Raw genomic sequence first — 22,606 nt, 5'->3', positions numbered from 1 at the left:
TGTACATTGGCTGTCTGCCACCTTAGAGAGCCCTGCCCAGACCAACAGTCCTTCCACTGAGGGCAAGCAGCGGAGAGGGCTAAAGCTGCGTTTTGGCAGAAGCACTGCCTCAGCAGAAAGTAAGGTGGCAGCCAGGATGTCTATCTACAAAACAGATCTGACCTTTCAAAACTGCTGTTCTGGGGCAAACTCCAGTTGCACCCCTGGCTCTCCAGAAAGACACCTCATAGGCAGGACCACCTTCAGCCCATGCCGGCAACAGCAGTAGCACCCAGCTTCACAGAATGCCCCAGCTCACAAACTTACCTGCTAACAGTTAATTGGGCTGCAACCAACTCTGATAGGGCATCCAACAAGTAAAACAAGACCAATAAACTCTTTAGACCTGCACACACTGATGGTAGAACAAACAGCTCGGGCACCTTTTTTGAATTAGAGTTACCAAAGAGATGTATTTGCCCTGGCTTCTCACACGACACAGTTCTCTCAAAAGCAGTCCTACCTCTATGTTTCTTTTTAGGCCTTGCTCAAGAAGGCATGAGAAACAGACTAAGCTGAAGCCACAGTAACCTTTTATCCATTATAAATTTCTGCAGATTCACAAATGCTATGCCTTGCTCTGTTGCTGTGCAGGCCCTCAGAAACCAGAGAACAGGAAAGGCATGAAAATGGCCATTCTTTCTGCACCAGAATATAAAAGTGAAGACCAATTTGCAAAAACAAAACAAGTGTCTAATTAATGCAAAATGATACCAGATTCTGCTCCCTTTATTTGTCAGTGTGAAGTGAGAGCTGCAGAGCACTACCATTTGCAATTGAGAAGAGGTATGTGAGTTCTGGCCTTAAATATTTCCTCTTTGGCTAAACTCCAGCCTCTTTGCTTTTTCTTTATTATACTGCAGATTTTAAAACTGGAAACGCAAAACAAGGGTTAACAATGCCACCAGCCAAAATATGTAGCGAAAACACCCAATAGTGCGGAGTTCTAACCTCAGCATTCCTTAGAAGGGAACAGAATTCTTTGCAAAATGCTTGACATTTTGTTTCAGCTCATTTTGCAACTCTGCGATTTTTCTTCGTTTGTTTCCCATTCTCCAAGGATCACAACCCCCTAGCTGGGACTGTAGAGTATTATGGGACGATTATTCTTTAGTAGTTCTTTATGTAAAGTATTAATGAAATGGAGACTGCTTTTTGTATATGCGAACTGCACTGTGTCTTAGAGGTCGGGACACACCACCAGCCTCCCTTCTGAAACTTCTCCCTCTGCCCATCCTGTGAAACATTCCTTTCTTCCAGTAATACCATCATTCAAGTCCATAATTAACACTGCTAAAATTGTCATCCATTGCCGTTCACCCCATGCTTTGGCAACTCTTTGCTGATCCAGATGACTCTTCTGTGTTGCCTGAACCATCACGGGTACTCTTCTCAATTATGTTTCTAAATATCCTTAACTTTATCTACTGTTGTTTGTAACTAGTTTCTTGCTCATTCTTCCAAACACTTCCACAGTCTAGTTCTACCTGACAAGAGGCAGATTTTCCATTTCCTTTTTAAACAGTGCCTCACGTTACCTTAAAAAAATCTTCCTCTCACAAATCACACTAAAGTTCTTGTGTGCTTTTGAGTTCCTCTTCAAAACCACCTTCTTCACTAGCACACCCTGCTAATTCCAACTTAGTAACAGAGGTAAGCCGTGAAATTCATGGATACCATTTTTACCCACTTGCTTCTGCTCACTTTTTCCAGACCCAATAATTTCTTCAGGCTCTCCTGCCTACACATCTCAGCAGGATTGAGTGCACGCTCAGAAGTTTGCAGACAACACCACGCTGAATGGTGCAGTTGACACACTAGATGGAAGTAATGCTATCCAGAGGGACCAGGACAGGCTTGAGAGGTGGGCCCGTGCCGACCTCTCTCAACAAGGCCAAGTGCAAGGTCCTGCATCTGGGTTGGGGCAATCCTAAAAACATATACAGGCTGGGCAGAGAACAGCCCTGAAGAGAAGGATTTGGGAGTGCCGGTTGATGAGACTCAAAATAAGGCAGAACTGCACACTTGCAGCCCAGAAGGCCAATCATATCCTGGACTGCATCAAGAGAAGTGTGACCAGCTGGTCAAGAAGGTGATTCTGTCCCTCTAGTCTGTTCTCGTGAGACTCCACCTGGATCACTCCATCCAGTTCTGGGGCTCTCAACACAAATGTTTAGGAGCCGTTGAAGCAGGTAGAGGAGGGCCAGAAAAATGATCAGAGAATTGGAGCACCTCCCCTATGAGGACAGGCTGAGAGAGCTGCGGTTCTTCAGCCTGGAGAAGAGAAAGCTTCAAGGGAACCTTACAGCAGCCTTCTGGTACCTGAAGGAGGATTACAGGAAAGCTGGAAAGGGATTTTTTTTATAAGGGCATATGGCTACAGGACGAAGGGAAATGGTTTTAAACTGGAAGAGGGTGGGTTTAAAATAGATTTTAGGAAGAAATTCTTTACTATGAGGGTGGTGAGACTGAAGAGTAAGATAAAGTAAGGAAGTGAAATACACCTGTAACAGGTGATGATCTATTGGTGTTGGGAAAAAGCTTGATAGCAAGATACAAAGTCTGTATCACCTTCCCATGCTTGAAAGAAATAAAGCTTTTAGAGGAGAGGGGCATGAATCTCAAATTTTCTACTGTCAAAAGCAGGTGAAACTGGACAATTCTTTTTGTCAAAAAATCTTGGCAGACTTCAGGAAAAGAACTTTAGTCTATTAACAATATATAACAACTGTGTGCAATTAAGATTGTGATTTATACCTAATTTTAGAATTTGCCTTTATTCTACTGGGAAGAAAGCAACACCAGGAAGCCATACTATCAGCCAAGAGTCTCCTCAAGTCAGCCAGCATAGCCAACACAAAATGGATCACTTAACATCCTGCTTGCAGTGCATAAGCAAGAAGTTAGAAAAGTAATAGCTTATTTATAAATGGCACTAAATGCATAGCAGTTCTTTGTATAAACAGCCAAAATTAACACTGAACTGTCTTCTGCTTTTTTAGATACTACTCTCCCATAGTATCAAAACAGCAGATTGTGTGAAGTTTTAAGAAAGCACTAGGGAAAATTTACGTTGCAAATACCAAAGATACACTTTCCTTGCAGAGCTGCTCTTAAGCACTGCAGGCTGAAAAACCCAACACTTTTAAATGAGAGCAGATAAAAGCCAAAGAAACAAAACTAAAACATAAAACAGTTCCCAGCCCCTAACTAGGAGATAACCAGTTTGAAGAACATTACTGAATTCTTCACATCAGACTGTTCCTCAACAAGATAACCTGGGACAGCATCCACTGGAAAACCATTTCAGATGATAATTGCAAACTACTGACAAGGCAAGAAGCTGATATTATTTCCTGAATTTGTCAATCACTACAACTAATACATTTTTGTTCCAATTCCAGAAAGATCCTCAGCAAGAAGATTCAGTATTTTGGCCATCACAAGCACTTGAATAAGATCCAAGAACAGACTGACACAGGGCACTAATCAGCCCTTTGGCCGTGTGCCTCCAAACAGTGTCAGTTACAGGCACTGTCACCACACCTGCATTAATCAGAAAGCAGCATTCAGGTCTGCTCACTTTTACAGTTTGCTGATACTTTGGGTAAGCACTTTTCCAGCAAGATTTGGCTTTTCAAAGTCTTATTTCTGATCTCCGTAAGATCTTTAAAACTTGGAAGGAGAAGTCTTTGATGTGGGCTCTTGCATAAACAGAAGCAATGATTTACACAGTATCTAACTGCAAAGAAGGCAATGCTGGCCAGGGCTCAAGCAGTGCAAAATGTCCTCTCTAAAAGTAAGGGGAAAATGGAAACAAGAAATCCAAACAGCAAATACCATCACCACTGCTCAATCAAGCAAGCAATAAAGACAATAAAAGCCAGTCTGAAAATAAAAAATACCTTCTTGTGTGTTGGGAAGCTTCAGGTGTGGTCTTGCATCCCTCATTTGGCAGCTACAGTAAAGCCATTCTGATGTGAGGAAAATAGCAAGAAAAAGAAAGGCTAGAAAAGCACTGAATAAAAACACTCAGAGCCAATTAATGCTATAAAACTGTAAAAGTTACTTATTCGGGACCTAGACCTCAACGTGCACTGGGAAGGAGAATTTTATCCTACTTTTACTCCTCTTTTACCCAGAGAGAAGCACGTGAAACGCAACGCGCTGCTCCCCCCGCTCCCAGCTGCTGGCAAAGCGGGCGCCAGGGGGCCTCCGCTGCTCAGCATCAAGCAACGAGGGCATGGAAGTGTGGGCTGAAACAGCGCACTTCAGTCTCAGCAAGAGTAGAAACTATGTCTGCGAGGGAAAAAACAACGAAAGGAGCAATGGAAAAAAGGCACCGGGCTAATCTAGAATGAAACCTGCAGTAAAACGGCTAGAAAATGTGATTCTTTCAATGCAAGGAAAACAAAACAGCAGCAAAAACTTATTTAAATGTGTCACAGAAGGGAAAGGAGTGATTTACAGCTGAATTAATAAAGTAAAATAAATCAGCTTGAGACCTTTTGATCAGCTGATAAAGACAGGTGTTTCGAGCTGCCTGTGCTGCTCACAAAGGAAGCTCAAGTCAAAGATGAAACCCATGACTTCAGGGCAGTTTGATTGTAATTTAAAAGAGCTCTCCTTCATGTTTTCCTCAAAGCCATACCTGCACAGACAAGCACAAGTTAGGCACTTATCCTGTACGATCATTACAAATCAAAGAATCATAGAATGATTTGGGTTTAAAATATTTAAAAATTTTTAAATGTTTCAAAAGTTTAAAATGTTGCATGTATTACACAGCTTGGTGCTATATCTTCTCATCAAGGATTAAATTTGTTGACTTGCACTCAGCTGTGTTCTCCTGAATGATATCCTGGTACTGAACTGACTTTTAAACATCCCACCAGCTCATGGGACCAATGGCAACTCAGAAAGGAACCCATCCAGAATCTGAAATCCAAACATACAGAAAATAAGAGATCTCATCTCTGATCACAGCCTTCCACTACACACAACCATCTCCACATTCAGTGTGTTTTAGATTGCTGTTAAATAATTTTGTCTGCATTATACCTTGTAAGTATTTATAGTGACAGAATCATTTGTTCAAATGTTTCATAAGGTTCCCTTTCCTGTGACAATACCAATTCTAACTTCACTTCAGCATAACAAATCTGCTACATCAAAGTCCTTCTTGCCCCACTGAATTTCTGAGAAAATGTGGTGTTGAGGTCTTTAAGTCCAAAAGTGGTTCAGCTCTAAGATGTTGCCATGAGAATGCATCTCCTGCATCTTCTCCATCTTTTGAGATTTCAGAAGCTGACAAAACAAGGTCTTGAGCAATCTGCTATCAAATCTGCTCTTACAAGGAAGTTGTTCTGGCTTTGACCGGGCACTGGACTGGACATACTGCAGAGGCTCCTTCCAGTCTAAATAATCTTAAAGTGGAGGGAAAAAAATTATAGTGCTGCACTGGTCTTTTTACTTCTGTTTTGGAGTCAAGAGAATTGGGGGTCACGTCTATAAGAGCTGGGGCTTTAGGAGAAAACATTTTTCTTGATAAAAAATTTTGAATTTTAATGTGCTTCTTAATTGTTGTACATTTGTTGCTCATTAAACAATGTCTTAAGAAGTTTTTTATACAAGAACATGCAATTCTTCCCTCTGTGATTCTTCATTCTAGTAAAAATCAAGCTGAAAATGAAAAAAATACAGATTGCATAACTGTAGGAATATAAATCAGTCACAGAACTGGAGAACAAAAATGAATGCAAATTTTCTTGTTCCACTAGTAGTATAATACCCTATCAGAACAAATGTACAATTTAGAGATGTTTTCAGACCCTCGTGGCTGTCCCTGAGAGATGTCAATTCAGCAGACACATTATGAACTGATTGAGCAAATGCAAGTACTGCCAACTTGTATCCAAAAAAGTTTGGATTCCAGGAAACACCCAGTGGGGACTGGGATTTCACAGGGAACATATCAATCACTGACAGCACTTCCCCTGAGAGAAACAATTTCCTCCTCCTTGTATTAATCCATGTTTAACATTGAAAACATCTTTCCTGGCAAAATACAGTCTCCTAAATTCATAAAATTAGTCAGTAAAATCTATCAGACAGCAGAGCATAAGTCACAGACAGCCCCAGTAAGTACATGAAGACCACAGCCATCTGACACTGCTGGAAGTTGTTCCTGCCGTGATACTGTGTAGACGTGCCTACCTGGAGAAGGTACACCACACCAAATCTTTAGCCCAGGACCAAATGCATTTTAACTGCTACAGAGGCTGTACCAGACTTTCTACTTTGTCTTATTAGCTGGGTGCAACACACTACAGGCTCTAGCAAATGATGTGCCAAGATTTTGTCTGAAACAATTTAATCTTCAGATTAAGGTCAGCTGAAAATGCCATCAGGGCATGTCATCATGACAGCTGAGTCACAAGGCAGGTAAGCACAGATACTGACTGCAGCACATCAAACTCTTATTGTTTTGCAGAAATCAGTGTCATGGTCCAAGAACCTAAAAGGACCTCATGTTTATAAGAGAAAGAAATTAACTATGTGGTTTTCCATTTCCACTCGTGTATATGTTTGAAAGGGCAACAGGCCTCTGAGATAAATGATTAAAGTACAATCACTTAAAAATACATTAGATACATCTGCTCAAAGGTTAATAACCACTAAGATAGCCTTCAGTAGTCGACAAGGGAAAGAATCTCATGCTTACAAATGCATCATCAGGGACCTTTGGATTCCAGCTGCTGGAGATGCTTAGCAGATTGGTGGCAGACCATTGCTTTATTGCTCTGGCTTTTTTCTGGGCTAAGTCTGTTCTCTGCATAAAGCAGGGAGGAACCACAATGCCTAAAGAGAGTGCTGTGGTCAGTGGGATTCTAGTGAGAAAGGAAGAGACTTGAATGGTTTCCAAAACCTGATCATTGACTCTGCAAGTTTATCTTCTTTGCCTACTGCCAGCAGTATACCACAAAAGAACCACATTCCCCATGCTAGTTGCTCCTCCTGCCTTCACAAAGATTAGCAGCTGTTGCCTCAAGATCTGCTTCCCCTTCAGTTGCCTTTCGCCGCAGTTGCCCTTTCTCCATAACCTACATGCATCTCCTGAGAAGATTTCCACTGCCATCCTCAATGCCACTAAACAAGTTCCTGGGTCAGATGCACAGCCACTACGTGGCATGGCTCACCAGTATCTATACAGCAGGCTGTGTTTCTCATTATGCAACCCCTTAGTATGCCTCAAGTGTGCTCCAGATAGTGCATCGGGTAGGAAACACTGCCTGCCCAGAGCAAAGGAACTACAAATTGAAATTGTTTTTGGTGAATACTTGAAATAAAGAAGCCAAAGGCTGAAATATGCCATGCTGGCTACCTGTGAGACTAGCAGCTTTCCTCTGTTCATCAAGTCCAGAACCCTTCTGGAAAAAGAAAAAAAGAAAGAAAGGCATTAAATCTTACTGTAGCTCCATCTGCTTTGCCACAAAGCAGCAGGGAATTCCACTTGCTGAGCTGCAGGGGCAGCTGAGCCTCTTGTTCGTTATGCAGAGCCCCAGAGTCCTCAATATGTACATTTGTAGGAAACAGTTTTCAAATCTTTCACCTACTTTACTGACAGATTGCCTCTGAACTTATTTATCAGACAAAGGACAGATTTCAAGTGGGGCAGAATTTAAACAAAAGAAGTGGTTCAATCTCTTAACGAACAAACTGCTGCCAGATCCCCAGCTGGGGACTTGGATGCTGGAGGCAATAGGCCAAGCAGGGGGTGTCTCTCAACTGTATTCCCTGCAAACATGTGTGTTTCACAACCTTTTTTTTTTCTCCCCCAGCAAGATCTCCAAGCAAAAAGATCTCCTTCACCATGTCCTCAGCCCTACTTTGCTTCTCTGAGCACTGCTGGCTCTTGGTAGGGTTCTGCCTCCCTTGAGGCTGCCCCAGCTCAGGAACCCCCTTCTCCTGGTCACCAATATCCCTGATCGACTGCACAACACACCTCCTCTAATTTGCATTTAACCACAGGTTAAACTGATGCACTGTGACACTGTCATTGAGGGACATTATCCCCTACTAATCATCTGTCGTTCTTAATTATATGGCTAAGAGTTAAAATTGTAATATGTTGTGACAAAATTGTGCAACTGGAGAATTGCAGAGTAAGCAGTTTGCCAACTTGGAAAAATACTGGATGTGATGCTGGGGTTCAGTAAGCCACACTGGACTTTCACCACGAGGAGAGAGTTCTTGAGTAGTTAAAAAGTGAATGAAGCAGCATTATCAAACATCCTTCAGACGGAAGGGGGGCTGAAGCACTCCATTGGTTCATCAGGGAGTCAGTATGACTTCTATAAACTGCAATTTTTTGCAACTTTTTACATCACTGCTAAACGTTTCTATTTATTATATGTGGTAGAAGATCTGAATGGAAGTATTTAAAAAACATTTCACGTAGCTATGTAATAAGTCTTAAGTATTCTGTCTTTTGTTTAACCATTAAGTGAGTTGTTCTTTCCTGGAAAACCTGGAAATCTACTAATGTTTCATAGGAAAAGAAAAGAACTACAATTACATTTAATCAATCATCTCTTCCAACACCATAACAACAGAAACTGAAACGATTACAGTCCCAGGCTATTATGATAAATTAATTTTGAAGAAATCTCATTTTCCATAGATGAATTAGATCCACGTCAGCATGAGAAAGCACAGTGTTATAGAAAGATGCCATTAACTCTCTATGTTTAGAGGGAGGAAAGAGAAAATTCATATTTGTAATGTCTCATTCAAAATACTTGCGAACATTTAACTGCAAAAATTATGATAAACACAAGACAGATGCCCTGCCATGGGCTAATGCCAAAATGTCAAAAGATTAGGTTCTCCCCAGACTACAATTAAAATGAGGAATGCAACACCATAAAACACCTTTGAGGCCAAATATTTAGCAATTCTCAATAAGGAAGCAAACATTTAGAGCAATAAGGAAACTCCAGAGCATCATGACCCAGAGCACACTCCCACCACTAGCAGCTGAGCTGGTTGTCTGAGGCCAGCTGGCTGATAGGAGGTATGAAGAAAGCCCAAAGAAACCTCAGCAGAGGCTTGTCCTCAAACTGCGTCTGAGAGGCCCCACTGAGGGCCACTCTCCTTCCCTTAGGGGCTGCTCTTTAGCTGAGGCTCTCACCCTGAGCCTTGCCAAGAGCTGTGCCACAGCCATGCACCCCATTGATCCTATCCTGGCCAAGAGACCAACTCCCCAGCTTGCCCACAGGCCTACCCTGTCACTACAGACCTGCCTGGCAATCACGGGACAATCTGATCCTGCTCACTGCATCCATATCTGACACTGGCATACTATAAGAGTAAAAGCAAAGGAGTTTAACCTCAGCATCACCACCTCCAATAAGCTGCACAGCTTAGATTTCAACCTGCAGGTACAGCACACTTAACACCACACACACAGCTCACATGCTGCAGCACCAAGTGACAAAGCACCCTGCCACCTCAAAACTCTGCACCCAGGCCATCTTTGAGAAAAGCAATGCATTCTGTCCCTCACTTACTGTAGTCCTTGCCCTGTATTTCCACTAATGCACAAGTGTTTAGTATGGTATAGCTGAATTAGGTTTACCTGACAAAGTTAAACAAAAGTTAACAACCAGTAAAAGGTCTGTGCAATCCAAGTCACAAAACAGAGGAATCTATATGTTCTTCAGGTCCTCTCGTATTTGTTTGGCATAAAAGAATCCTACTGCTTTTAAAATTTAAAAGCCCTTTTCTGTTTCATCTCAGAGGAGAAAAATCATGACTAGATAGCAGAGTTAGCTAAACCCAGACCTGTACAAGAGGAGAATTCAGACACTGCATATCACTTCCGTCTGCAGGCAGGACATTTTTTTTTAAAATAGAAAACAATAAAATTAAAAAAAAACAACATTTTTTATTGACCATACTGTAGATACCTGTACAGAGTGTAAACTTTAATATTTCACCAGATATGTGAATAATTCTGGAGAAAGAATTATCAAGCACCTTCATTTCAACACATTTTTGATATTTACAGAAAGAAATACCTGATTAAGTGTATGAGTAAAATGAATTAATTGTTATAAAATGTTACACCAAAATATCTTTAAAATGTTTACATTGTTATTTTATGATAAATACACAATTAAAGAGGAAGATGTCACACATCAAGACTCAGAACTGGCTCTTTATGAAGCTTAACTGCAGCATCTGGAAAGGGAGTGAGGAAATACGGATATTAGTAGCTTACTGCTCTTATCACAGCATTATGAAGTGTACACTGACAGAAGTGTACTTGCATGTGAGCTTGTTTCCCAACACACTGTGCAGAAGCTAAACTTCACTCTTGGTTTAGTATGACATTAAGAATATACATTTTTTACTTTGCCTCCCAACTCCAGCTCACTGGTCATGCTGAAAATGTGCTTCAAGTTTGCTTTGATTTTCAGCACATTTTTTTGCTGTTACTCAGCAATGACACACAAAGGGGATGTAATACTTTTTACCTTTAAGCACCAAGACACAGCCAACCCTTTGGAAATCAGATTTTTAACTGCTATGTTTCTTATATATATTTTTTTTTTTACCAAAAAAAGCATAATGTAGTTTGCTAAAGAAGAAAGATGGCTACCATAAAATTCAAAGATCATTTTCAGGCTTAAAGAATCAAATATAGAAATATTATTTTAAAAGCTCTCAGGAAACAAATATGACTCTCTCTTTCAAAAACAAACACCTCCAAATGAACCAATATCTATTCTTTGATGAACTATCAGCATCTGTGATCTAAATCTAAAAGTTTGTTTAGGGGATTTTAGGAAAATACTAAGGAATCTACATCAGATGGAAGAAAAATAAATCTCTCAAACTCCAGTAGAAACTTCAAACACAGCCATTACGCAGTCTCGACTATAAAGAATCACATGAGGGTAGTAAATAATACCCTGACAGCATGTGGATAAAGTATTTTCATAACAACAAGTCAAAAGTTGAGATTCAAGTTTCGAAAATTCAAACACTGGTAGTGGGGATGAATGCAGTTAGGCATTAAATCTGTGATATTACCAGGTGTTCTCACCTACATCTATCCATCCTTGGGACCCTCTGGCTGCTTCTCAGCTGAAAATACAGCCTTCACATATGCAAAGGGCCAAACATGCCATTACACAGATAATTGCTGTGTGTTTTGAGGTACAATCCAGTCTCAAGATCACATCATCCTTTTCTCCATGTTGTATTCAGCTGAGACACACTTTCTCCTAGCCTGACTCAGGTACAACTAAGGCCTCCACATTTTTCTTTCAAAGCAAAAACATTGTATTACAAGGATTAAGATGCAATCGGACCTAACCTGGATGGCTCTGTCTTGCCTAACTGCTACAAAACAGTCATTGCCTGTGTGTCTGCATATGCGCATTATGGCTTGCAGTCAACAGCATGCAGCACTTATCTCTAGGGCCTGATTGTGTTGATAGATCTGAATTGTTTATGGCACATTCCCAGAAGGTGCCTGCTGCTTGAAAGCTTGTTTTAATACTCAGTTTCTTTCTATACAATCCACTCCAACTGTGTTGTCAGGGCAGCGGCAAGAGCGGCCTTCTGGGGTAGCCAAGCAGAGGTGAGTACAACCACCATTATTCACTGTACAGTAGTTATGTCCTGAAAAAGAAGAGACGAAAAATGTTGAAGGAAAGCAAAAGCAAATAATATCTCCAAACAAACAATAAAATCCGCATGTGCAAAATATGCAGATTCATGACTACGCCAGGGAAACAAACTGAGATTGAAAAAACTATGTGTTGGGGAAATCAAAGTCATCAGATCCCTGCTTCTGATATTCACCTCAAGGAAAGCTCCAGATATCAGGACAGAGCAGGATAGGCAACATCAAAAAATATGCTGAGAAATGTACTTCATAAATTGGCTGAGTGGTCACAGACACTAGAATGGTGATAGGGTAAGGAAATGCGAAATGCAACAAATGAGGACCAAATTCAAAATGGTACGGAACTTCATTCCCACCTTTCCACTACAAAAACACTGAGGAATGACTAGCAAAAACACAAAAATAGGGGGTTTTGGGAGGAATGCATTAACATTGAGGGGTAAAATGAAATATGAGGGAGTGCCCAAAGAAATGGATTTGAAATGAAAGACATCAGTCAGAGACAAACATCTGAAGTAAAAAGGAAAAAAAATAATGTCAAGGTTTCTAAAATTACAAATATAATCTTTTAGTCACAGCACAGACTGTCATTTTGTTATACAGTGCCTATTGCAATGGAAATATCAATTATTAACTAGTAGTTAACATTATTAAGTTAACTAGTTAACCAACTAATTAACTACTAGGAATAAAATGTCTGATTTCTTAGTTATGAAATTCATATGCATACTTTAATGCTCCGAACCAGACATGCAATTAAGTTTTTACTGTACATACTGAATAACTTGAGCAAATACTCTAACATTTAGGATTTTTTTAGGCCTGAAGTTAAAACAACACAGTTATAAATCTAGCCACATAGTAATAATAAAAAAGAGAACTCTTCTAATAACAGTAATTTGAAAAGAATAGTGGAAGAACTGGACAGTGGTATTGCCTCCCAAAGAGTAAACTTATTTCAAGGCTATCAACTTTCTCTCTTCTAAGTTTCACGGGGGGGCTTTTCAGTAACGTATCTGAAAAGCTTAACATTCAACAGAGCAGAAAGATCAGTCCACCCACTCTGCCACCTGCTGTTTTTTGAACATTCCCATTTTAAAAACACCGGATCTCATTAAGGAAATCTGGAAGACCATTTTTTCTATAGTTTAAAATTAAAAATGAGTAAATAAGACCCTGTTCATAAGTATAGGATTCAATTTAGATACTGACAAGACAGCAGCTTTAGCCATGTCTAACGATACAACAAGACTCCTCTGCCTACTATGATTGGATATGGCAACTATAAAAAAAATTGTAATTTTTAATTTCTCTGAAGACTGAAATCTAAGCAAACCTTCACTAATCACCTATATTGGGTGGCAGTAATAGCTCTCACTGAAGGGCTAAGTTCATTCATGTGCTAAGATGCTGGATTGCTGGAAAAACTTGAGGATCATCTGCATTACCTCCTGGACACTGAGCAAAAGCTGTAGTGATTCCATAGAGACGGGAGCGCTTGTGAGGTTGGAAGTTGTCATTTTCTACTGAAACCATGCGATCCACAGCTACAACAGCATCCCTGACAAATACAAGAGAGAATATACAGAAGTGAGATTAATATAAGAGTACAAGACAAAACAAACAAAACAAAAGAAGGAAGAAATCTAGAATTGCTTCTTTTTTCACTATTAGAGAGTGATGTCTGAAGAAAAATCCCCCAAGACCTCAGCTTGTATGGACAACTCAAATACACATATCACAGCCCTCATCCTAGGCAGCAATGAGATTCAGTAGCAGGGAGCCAACTTAATAATTTTGGAGGTACTTCCAAACACACGTCCCTCTACAGGAACACATCTGTTAGTGGTTTTGATGCATTACATATTCTGCAATCCCGTATTTTCTGTGACATAGGCAACACAGCTATTACACATAATGATTACAATGTATTCCAGGTGGAGCCTCATATTTGGAAGGAACACTGTCAAAAAGATTTTTTCTTTCCTAGAAACCAAAGGGCAGTAACTGACACAACTTCAGCAGATTCCCATTCATCCAGAATAGCATTTCCCAGCTGTTAGGTTCTAGCCTGGGAATCCTCAAACACACTAACAGCTCTTCCTGCTGCAAGTGACAGAATCGTTTGTGAACGAGCTTGTAGATAGAGCCCACATAACTATTTACATCCAGGAAAGACAGTTAAAAATACATGAACTGGATATTTTTTCTGTAAATGCATAGTAAACTCCAAAGTCTCAATTGCATTTCAATGTTTTAGTTTACTTGCAACAAAGGAAGTGTCATCAAGATGGTAAAAATATCCTCTTATTTCTGGTTAAGTATTCAGATAACATCCAGCATAAAAAGCCTTGAGTGACTAACTTCTGCCCTCTACAATGCAGCAGCTAAAGCCTTAAGGGAAACATGTTAACTCCCACTCATTTCCCAGAAATGCTTATAGTTGTATTTTCTTAGAGGACAAATCACTATGCTAGGAAGAAAACTCAATTAAGTGGCAACATCAATAGGTCAGCTGTACAGAATCACTCTGTCCTGCAACAGCTATTGCAAGAAATAGAAAAAAAATTAAAAAAAAAGAAGAGGAATGTGTGATATGTCAGACATGAGAAGTGCAGTATAAACTTCACTTCCTACCAGGCAGAAGAACAGAATAAAGCATTCCATAATTTCTTTAGCAGATAACATACCTTCTCCAGTCTGTGTAGTACAAATTCTTGCCATAGCTTGTAACACCAAAAGGATACTGAATTCCTTCAACAATCTTTCGTCGACCAAGCTGATTAGGGTTCATGCATTCCAGTCTCTTGGTACCTGGGTGAAGTGAAACAATTCCGTTTCTTCAAAACAAAGACCAAGAGCTCTCATGAGGAAGAAGGGATAAGCATAAACATGCAAGCACAAACAGACTAAAATTTTCTGGATGTCCTTCAGTCTGCTGCTCAGCCAAAGGCCTTCCCATGCCAAATCTCCACACGTGTCAAAGGCTGGAAGGCAAAACACTTTAGTGCTAATGTAATCAGCACAGCACCTAACTTACAGAAGCACAAATGTCCATTGCTCACAAGTTGAAACTCCAGGTACAGAAACCAGCATCTTCAGGCTGAAATAGAAGCTGATAGAAGTTCTCCTCCATTCTGGAGGGATGCTTCAACCACTATCTAGTTCTACCTCCTCTTGAAGGCACTTTTTAAATTGAGCTAGGTAAGAATGTTTGCAAAATAATTGCTAGCTTGGGCAACCAAGGCAAGACTGCAGGAAGAATACCTAATTAATAAATGCAAATAAGGTGTAAAAAGGCCTAGTTTTAAGTCTGCTACACACCTCAGGAACACTGCTAGCAAATGGAAACACCTGTAGAATTTTGTTAACTAGTGGGTTTCAAAATTAGGAGAAAAAAAGGAGAAGAGACAAGTTTGAGAATAAAAGATGGAAAAAAAAAAAGTTAACAGAGTGAGAAATGATTAAAGGCTAGAGAAAGTTTCTTACAGTGAAAAACAGAGGATGATCTTTTTTAATTTATCATTAACTTGAAAGGTGTCTTGAAGTATAAAAGCACCTCCACAGGAAGAGATCTCTGGCAGTCTACAGTGAGAAAGACAGCAAGAGGGAAAAAGAAAGTTTATATGAGAATTAAAAGCACACTTTTTGTCTTTAAGCATAATCAATGAGTCAATGGCAGAATTCATCTCTTGATCATAGTATCATAAAATGGTTTGGGTTGGAAGGGACCTTCAAGATCATCTAGCTCCAACCTCCCTGCTAGAGGCAGGGACACCTCCCAAGAGACCAGGTTACTCGAAGTCCCATCCAGCCTGGCCTTGAATGCTTCCAGGGAGGGGATGCCTGCTGTATCTCTAGACAGCTTTTTGATCAGAACTAAAATCTTTCAGCTTACACAGAACCCAACAGAGGTAGCATGAACAAATGAATTGAGATTACCAACGCCAAAAATCAAGGCGTGAAATCCAAGTTCTAGTCCAAAGAGCTAGAAATACTAAATTGGCTGTGCTTCTTCTCAGGATTGGACGTGCTTAGTATGCTAGTATTATGAAGAGAGACTTCAACACCTATTTACCTGCATCTACCCAACATAACATTGAGGAATAAGGATCAAATGTCAGCCCATTTGGCAATCCCAGATCATCTTTCACAAGAATTCTTCTGTTTGTGCCATCCATGTATGATGTTTCAATTTTAGGAGCTTCTCTGTTCCAGTCAGTCCAATACAGGTTTCTTAAGAGGAAGAAAAAGGTAAAAATAAAGACTGATTGATCTCAAATAACTGTTGTAATCAAGGAAAAAAAAATAGTAAGGATAAAAATAACACTACATCGCCAAAGTAGCAGTTACATTAGTAAGAAGCACCACATTGCCCTTGAATATTGAAGTGACAAAACATCCTGAATATATACTGAATGTTATACTTCTATTAATAACAAGAAAACAATCACACACAAGAAGAAATGCTTTCCATTCTTTGTTTAGGTTATGCGCTAGATGCCAGGCAAAAACACTTCTATTTCAGCAGTTCTGTGGACTGTTTAAAATGTACATCCGCAGCACTCCTTCCACCACCCATCATGTCTACCCAGGCTAAGCAGCAGAAACAGCAACATTTGGCACGCATCTGTGGGATTCATTCAAAATCCTGTTTTTCTTTTCAGCACATCAAGCTGTATACAACGGAATTGATCAGAGTGGTCTAAGGTCAGGGGAGAACTTCAGAGAGGGCCATTAATTCACTGACACTTTATTATTAATGGCCACTTGTTAGTAGTGTTTTTTTTGGCCTTGAATGCTCTTTGTGAGAGTAAGAATTTACTTAACCCCTCTCAGAAGCCAAGCTTTGCATGTGTATTTTCAAAAGGTGTCCATACCCTCTCACAGGATCCACAACAATTGCACGGGGGTTCACCAGGCCAGTGTCAAAAAGGATGCGACGCTGGCGCCCATCCAGTCTAGCCACTTCTATTCTATCAAGTTGAGAGTCAGTCCAGAAGATGTTGCGACCTAGATGATCTAGAGCTATCCCTTCAGGGCTTCCCAGGTCTGCAAAAGAATAGAGAAAAGTATTCATAGACATCACATTTCTTAGCAACATGCGCCTCATAAGCATTCACAACTCTTAACAGAGATTTTTTTTTTCAATTTTCTGGGTGCAGACAACAAAAGCCACATCAGTTGCAAAAGCTTAATAGCTTTTTCGCCCGCCTCCCTCAGCACATTTCCCTCCTTGGGAACACATCTTTTATATAAGCCTTGGATCTCACCTATATTGCAGACGGAGCTACAGCACAGATAGCTCAGAAAGTTAAGATACTCACTTATGCTTCACACTATACATTTTACTGGGCTAACTGTTTTACCGAGTGATAAATATAAGAGCCAAACCAGCACGCACCCCAAGTCTGCAAGTAAACTTGTCTTGAGGAGGAAAGGAAAGAAAAAAAATGTTGAAAGCAGGGAAATAAATACAGACTACGAGAATCCTACTCTAACCTCCTTAGTAAGTCAGGATCTAGAATGATTTCATAGTGTTTAATATTCCCCCTTCTTTGGTAGGTGGCATACATGGCACTCATTTGAAAACTGGATTTTTAATAAGCTTAGCCAAAGCAATACAGAAAGTATGCTCCAAAGCACTAGAGATAATACTATTAGTTAACTGATGGAATTTAGACCCTGTTCCTTGTTTTTGCACAGCAATCCTTTTTGGAATGTATTTTAGTACCGTATGTGCACTATTTGTCTTGGATAGTTAGTTGTTCCAAAAGCAACAGGAAATAACAGATAACATCCTTTCTGCTTCAGCATTAGTAATTTCTAACTCACATGAAAGATGCAAAATAAATATAAAGTTCTTCAAGGTTTAATTCAGCCACTGTGGAAAAGCTGCTTCTACACTTCTCAACATTTGTACATTCATTGAAAAGGAGTGTGAAGGCTGCGTGGGATGCTGTGAGGCCAAAGCCACTACAGATCACTTCTAGTCTGATTTCAGTTCCAAAAGAAGTAGAATTGCATGTGGTCACTTCCAAAACAGGCAGTGACTCTTCATACCAGCCAGCTGTCAAGAAATTTTTAAATTCAGATCTACACAGCACTTAAATGTCCTGCAGCAAAAGAATGTGGCTAATTTTCTACTAGTTTTCAAGTGTATTTACTGACAGCCATTAAACAGTGTGCAACACAAACGGTCCCTGTGAAGAAAAGGCATTAGTGCCACAGACGTGCCCCTGCTGCACTGCCATCAAGGCTGGTACAGTCACAGGCTCTGCTCTTGGAAAAAGACAGGATTGTATAGACATAACTAATATAATTCAAGCAATTACAACGAAGATGGAAGCTCTCCTTCCTGACCTGCCTCCACAGCTGCAGAGCTCAGAAAGCCTCCACAGGCAATACAGCTGCAAGAATAGATGGGAACTGGATGGGGCTCCACAATAAAACATGTTTCTGCGGAGCAATTCAACTTGGATTGCAAGAGCTTTAACAACAACAACCAAAAAAAGTGCATTCCACAAAAATACGTGTGAACTGAAGAAAGCAGCTGCAGCCCTCCAGAGGAAAAAGGCAAAGATCAAAACAAAATAATAAATTCTCATGAGCTTTCTAAGAGCAAGGCTTTTTCCTATTTACTGAAATTTTAAAGGTTCAGTTTTGAGTACCACAGAGATATTCAAATACTGAATATCCAACCACAACTTGTTCTGACTCTTTATCAAAGATCCAGTTAACATTTCCACGCAGGAAGTAAAGAGAAACGTTACTCAAGATCTCTTCAGGAATACCAAACACATCCTATGTGAACAACAAGACAATAGAAATTATGAGATACTTTTACATATAAAGCGTTTTTTGTAGCAGATAGAAAAACAAGGTTCCTATGCAGCAGTGCTAAGTTTTAAATACTTCAAATTACCTAAAATAATCCAATTTTGTTGAAAGTCTTCACAATATTCCTAAAATATTTCATGTACTGCAAGGCTTTCAAGGCACTCACACACAGTCTCATTAGATAGAACAATTCATACATACACAAAATCTTTAGCAATAGCAATTCCCTTCACTTTTTAAAGTGCACAATCTGACAAAATCCTTGAGGAGTAGATCTTCAAATGGTAGAGACTGGAAATCTTTTCCCCACTGACACTGTAGTTACACATGCATATGCTTACATTATCGCTTAAAGTTTCTCTTAAATCAAAAATGCTAGGATTAAAAGGAAGTTCTACAAATTCCTCAGCCAGCAAGTTGTACAGAAATACAGTCAAGTTGTACAGAAATAGTTGCTGTTGTGGTTAGGGATGGTTAAGTTTTCCCTTAACCCTTCCCAGGACAAAAGCACAATCCAAGCTGCTCCCATCTCTCCATTGCCCCTGAGAGCCTAAATGGAGTACCAAGAAACTGGCTATCCTGAAGCATGTACTTCAGGTAGAGATATGCAACACATCCAAAGAAAACCAAAGCAAATTTATTGTAGAGTTTTAGAACTAGTTAATTATTTTGCTAAATTAATTTCCTACATTTCAATGACAATACCTGGAAAGGGTCAAAAGCAAGAAACTCTAGTATCTTGACTTTACAAGTATTCTAGGATCCCAAGGACACAAATGAGTATGTAAAAAGTGCCTCCCTCTAGCTTCTTTTGCTGTTTCTTTTTTTCCCCTCATGCTCCACATTCACTTGGTTCCCTAAACCTGTCTTTCTTCTTAACCTTTTAGGAAATTTTAAATGCTCTAGGCTTTTTATACCTCAATTCCATCATGAACACCCCTCGTTTGCTGCTACCCTTGTTACTTATCATTTATTCAGCCAATAACGAAGTGTTAGTTCAGCAGAGAACCATTTTAAATCTATTCAGAGGTTCTTTGCAAAGAACTTCACAAAAGCTTTTAAGAAATCCAGCCACACAATTCTTACTGGATAACCTTTATCTGCACATCCACTTCCATGATCTTCCTACATTAAAGAATCATCAAAACTGCAACCCAAATTGTAATGTAGCATAAATATTCCAGTGAAGTGCTACTACACAGGAAATAAATCCTTCTTCATTTTAAGTTACCAAAGCTTTTAGTGTATCATTTATGCAAATAATAGTCACTTGTAATGCTAAAGCTCAAGTAACACCTGTGAATTATTATTAAATTCATGTTTTTAATGCCATTAACAGGAAGTAGGAAGAACTTGGTGCTGTTACCCGTTCTGATGATGGTCGTTGGCTCCCCACCATGCAGGCTAGCTCTACTGATTGAGGGACCACTGATGTCTGTCCAGTAAACCATCTTGTCCATGCAGTCATAAGCAACTCCAATAATAACTTTGTCCTGTTGATCAGCAAGCAAATAAGATCAAGCAGAGAAAAGGACAGTGTGGGCAGTCACTGTAGAGTAGCTTAGAATAGTGCTTCCAATTGTAAGTTCCTTTTAACAAACAGACACTATTCACAGAGCTTACTCCAAAAAAGTACTTATGTTCATCTAAAGAAAATTCTTGCTAACATCTTACTGTATTATTTCTCATCTGCTTTTTTTCCTTTAATTCTTCCTGCATATTCATCACTCCACGCACAGTGGCTGCATTTCAGCAGTTACTTAAAATGTATCAATTGCCACAACAAAGTTCTAGCAAAGTAAGTTCATTAAATAACAGTTTTGGAAATACTCCACAAACAAATCTTTCTGGTGGAATGAACATTCTCATAGGAAAGGAAGTGATTTTTCTGGCAAAAGAAGACAGGTCTGAAGATTTGAGTTTAGAGTGTAAGCTCCTTCCAAGCAAATGAAAGGCACGTTCCAGGTAAAAGGCTAATTTATCATGGATTACTGAGTCTACCTCCTTTGCTCCTTTTGCTACTTAAGATTCTCATTCATTTGATAAAAAATGAAAGATGAGCAGCTTCTTAGAGAACTGGTCCAAAAACATGCACCAGAACAGAGATGACTTATTACTGAGCCTACAATAATGCTATAGAATACTGAACAATCTGAACGTCCTCATGCTGTCACTTCCCAAATACACAACACTAAGGCAACATTAAAAAAAACGCTAATAGCAGAGACTGAGAGTTTAATTAAAGTATTCAAGAAGAGATGTATGTTATCTTTTCTCCTTCCTGAAAATAGTCCTAAGCTAGACCAAGTAAGTAATAAGACTAGCTGACAGAGATTCAGAATTGTGTGCCTACATCATCATAATTCTAATTCTAATAATAAAAGTACTTTCTTTAAAGCGCTACTGCAGCAGAACTCTGGACAAGAGAAAAAAGCTGAGTTTCATCCTTACATCACAGTACAGTCTGTAGTACTATCTACTGAACTGAATTTGTATAATTTAGTCTGTATTTCACCTATTAGGCCAACATGATATCTGCTTTTGCTAACTATTATAAATACTCTCACTCTGGAATGAAAATAGAAATCCCATGTTTCAGGTAAAATGAACATGACAAAACTGGAAGTGGGGAGAGTTTGTGTGTTTCACAGGTAATGGAGAAGAGGTTCTCAACATCAGGGATTCATTTTCAAGGAAAAAAGATTCTCAAGACAGTAGTAAGAAGTGTGGGAAAAATATCTACCACCCGCTGGGCCTGCACATGAAAAAGGAAACAAGAAAAAGATTTTCTGTATATCTGTAGCCAAGAAATGCTGAGAAATGACTGAAGACCAGGAATAAATTAAGATGTATGACAAAAATTTGAGAGGAACAAAAAGGGCCTCTTTAGATACTGATTTTGCAGGTCTTCTAGATTTTTACACCAATGGAAACGTGAGGTTAGGAGTATTTATACAGTCAACTGTTGGAAGCATATGAGATCACAAATATTAATTTTTTTTGTCCTATGATCTATTCTTTAAAAGCAAATAACTTTTTTCTATAGCTCAGTTATTATTTTTTTTTAATAAATAGTCAGGTCAGAAATTCAGTGACAAAGTGCTGAGATACCAAAATCTTAATGAAAAATAAAAATTGAGTTTGAAACTTAAATTATCAAACAACAAAGATGACAAACAATCACTTCCGTCTGCATTGCAGCTCCTCCAAAACACACTGGTTTTTACAGTAGGTTACTTACTGGAATATGCAAGAGTGCTTTTGCACCATTTTTCTTCATGCTGTTTCCCTCCAATGGAACATGTTCAATTTTCCCACTTTGGGCAAAAAGCAAATGTGTTCCTGGAGGCAGTGGTATTGTGTCTGGTCGAACAGAAGGCCCAATAACAACAGGAGGAGCAGCTGTGCTCAGACCTTGTCCATAGAAAAAGAAAAAGATGGCAACAAAATTAGCTTGTGAAGTGTAACAAGGCTCCTTGTTACATACAGACAATAAGACAATTACAGACAGGCTTCTGTAGGGAAAGGCCTGATAAGTAGATCCTAACAACTCTAATCAGATGCAGAAAGCTTCAGATTTTTTTTAATTTTTTTTTTTTTTGCCTTCTGCCGACAGAGAAGAAGCAATTGACATAATAGATCTTTTCATGTTCAGCTCTGTAATTGCTCCTTCCTTTAAATGTTCAAAAAAGCCTATCTTATTTTGCAGTTGAAGTGATGAAGAGGTTGGAAGGAATATCCTTCATTTCCTGAGGCAGCAGCCATTTACCATACATACAGAGGTTCCCAGAGGGCAGAAACTTATAGGGGCCCCTCACAAATTCAAAGTAGGAAAGAAGTCAGAAAACCATTTCATCACAGTTGTCCAGATGCCCTGGCTGAAGGAAAAGCATAAATGGAGTCGCTGAAGGGCTGCAGCATGGGGCAAACTATCGTTGATTCAAGAGAATCCTGCATTGCTTTAATTCAGTGCTACATCTCAGGGGCCCCATGTTTGGCAGACAGTGTGCATCGGAGAAGAGACAC

General features: G+C 39.5%; 1 protein-coding gene across 1 annotated transcript in view; it reads right to left on the bottom strand.

Annotated features, from left to right (window-relative positions):
* Positions 1 to 9,968: 9,968 nt before the first annotated feature.
* Positions 9,969 to 22,606, bottom strand: part of NID1 (nidogen 1) — a 36,678-nt gene continuing 24,040 nt past the window's right edge. Inside the window, 7 exon segments of the mRNA XM_031552193.1 lie at positions 9,969 to 11,733; positions 13,189 to 13,301; positions 14,431 to 14,554; positions 15,819 to 15,976; positions 16,621 to 16,792; positions 19,947 to 20,073; positions 21,822 to 21,994. Coding sequence (XP_031408053.1) covers positions 11,612 to 11,733; positions 13,189 to 13,301; positions 14,431 to 14,554; positions 15,819 to 15,976; positions 16,621 to 16,792; positions 19,947 to 20,073; positions 21,822 to 21,994 — 989 coding nt within the window. The 3' untranslated portion in view covers positions 9,969 to 11,611.

Source organism: Meleagris gallopavo, chromosome 2 (assembly GCF_000146605.3).
Source record: "Meleagris gallopavo isolate NT-WF06-2002-E0010 breed Aviagen turkey brand Nicholas breeding stock chromosome 2, Turkey_5.1, whole genome shotgun sequence".
NCBI lineage: Eukaryota > Metazoa > Chordata > Aves > Galliformes > Phasianidae > Meleagris > Meleagris gallopavo.
This window is presented reverse-complemented; position numbering and strand designations above follow the sequence as displayed.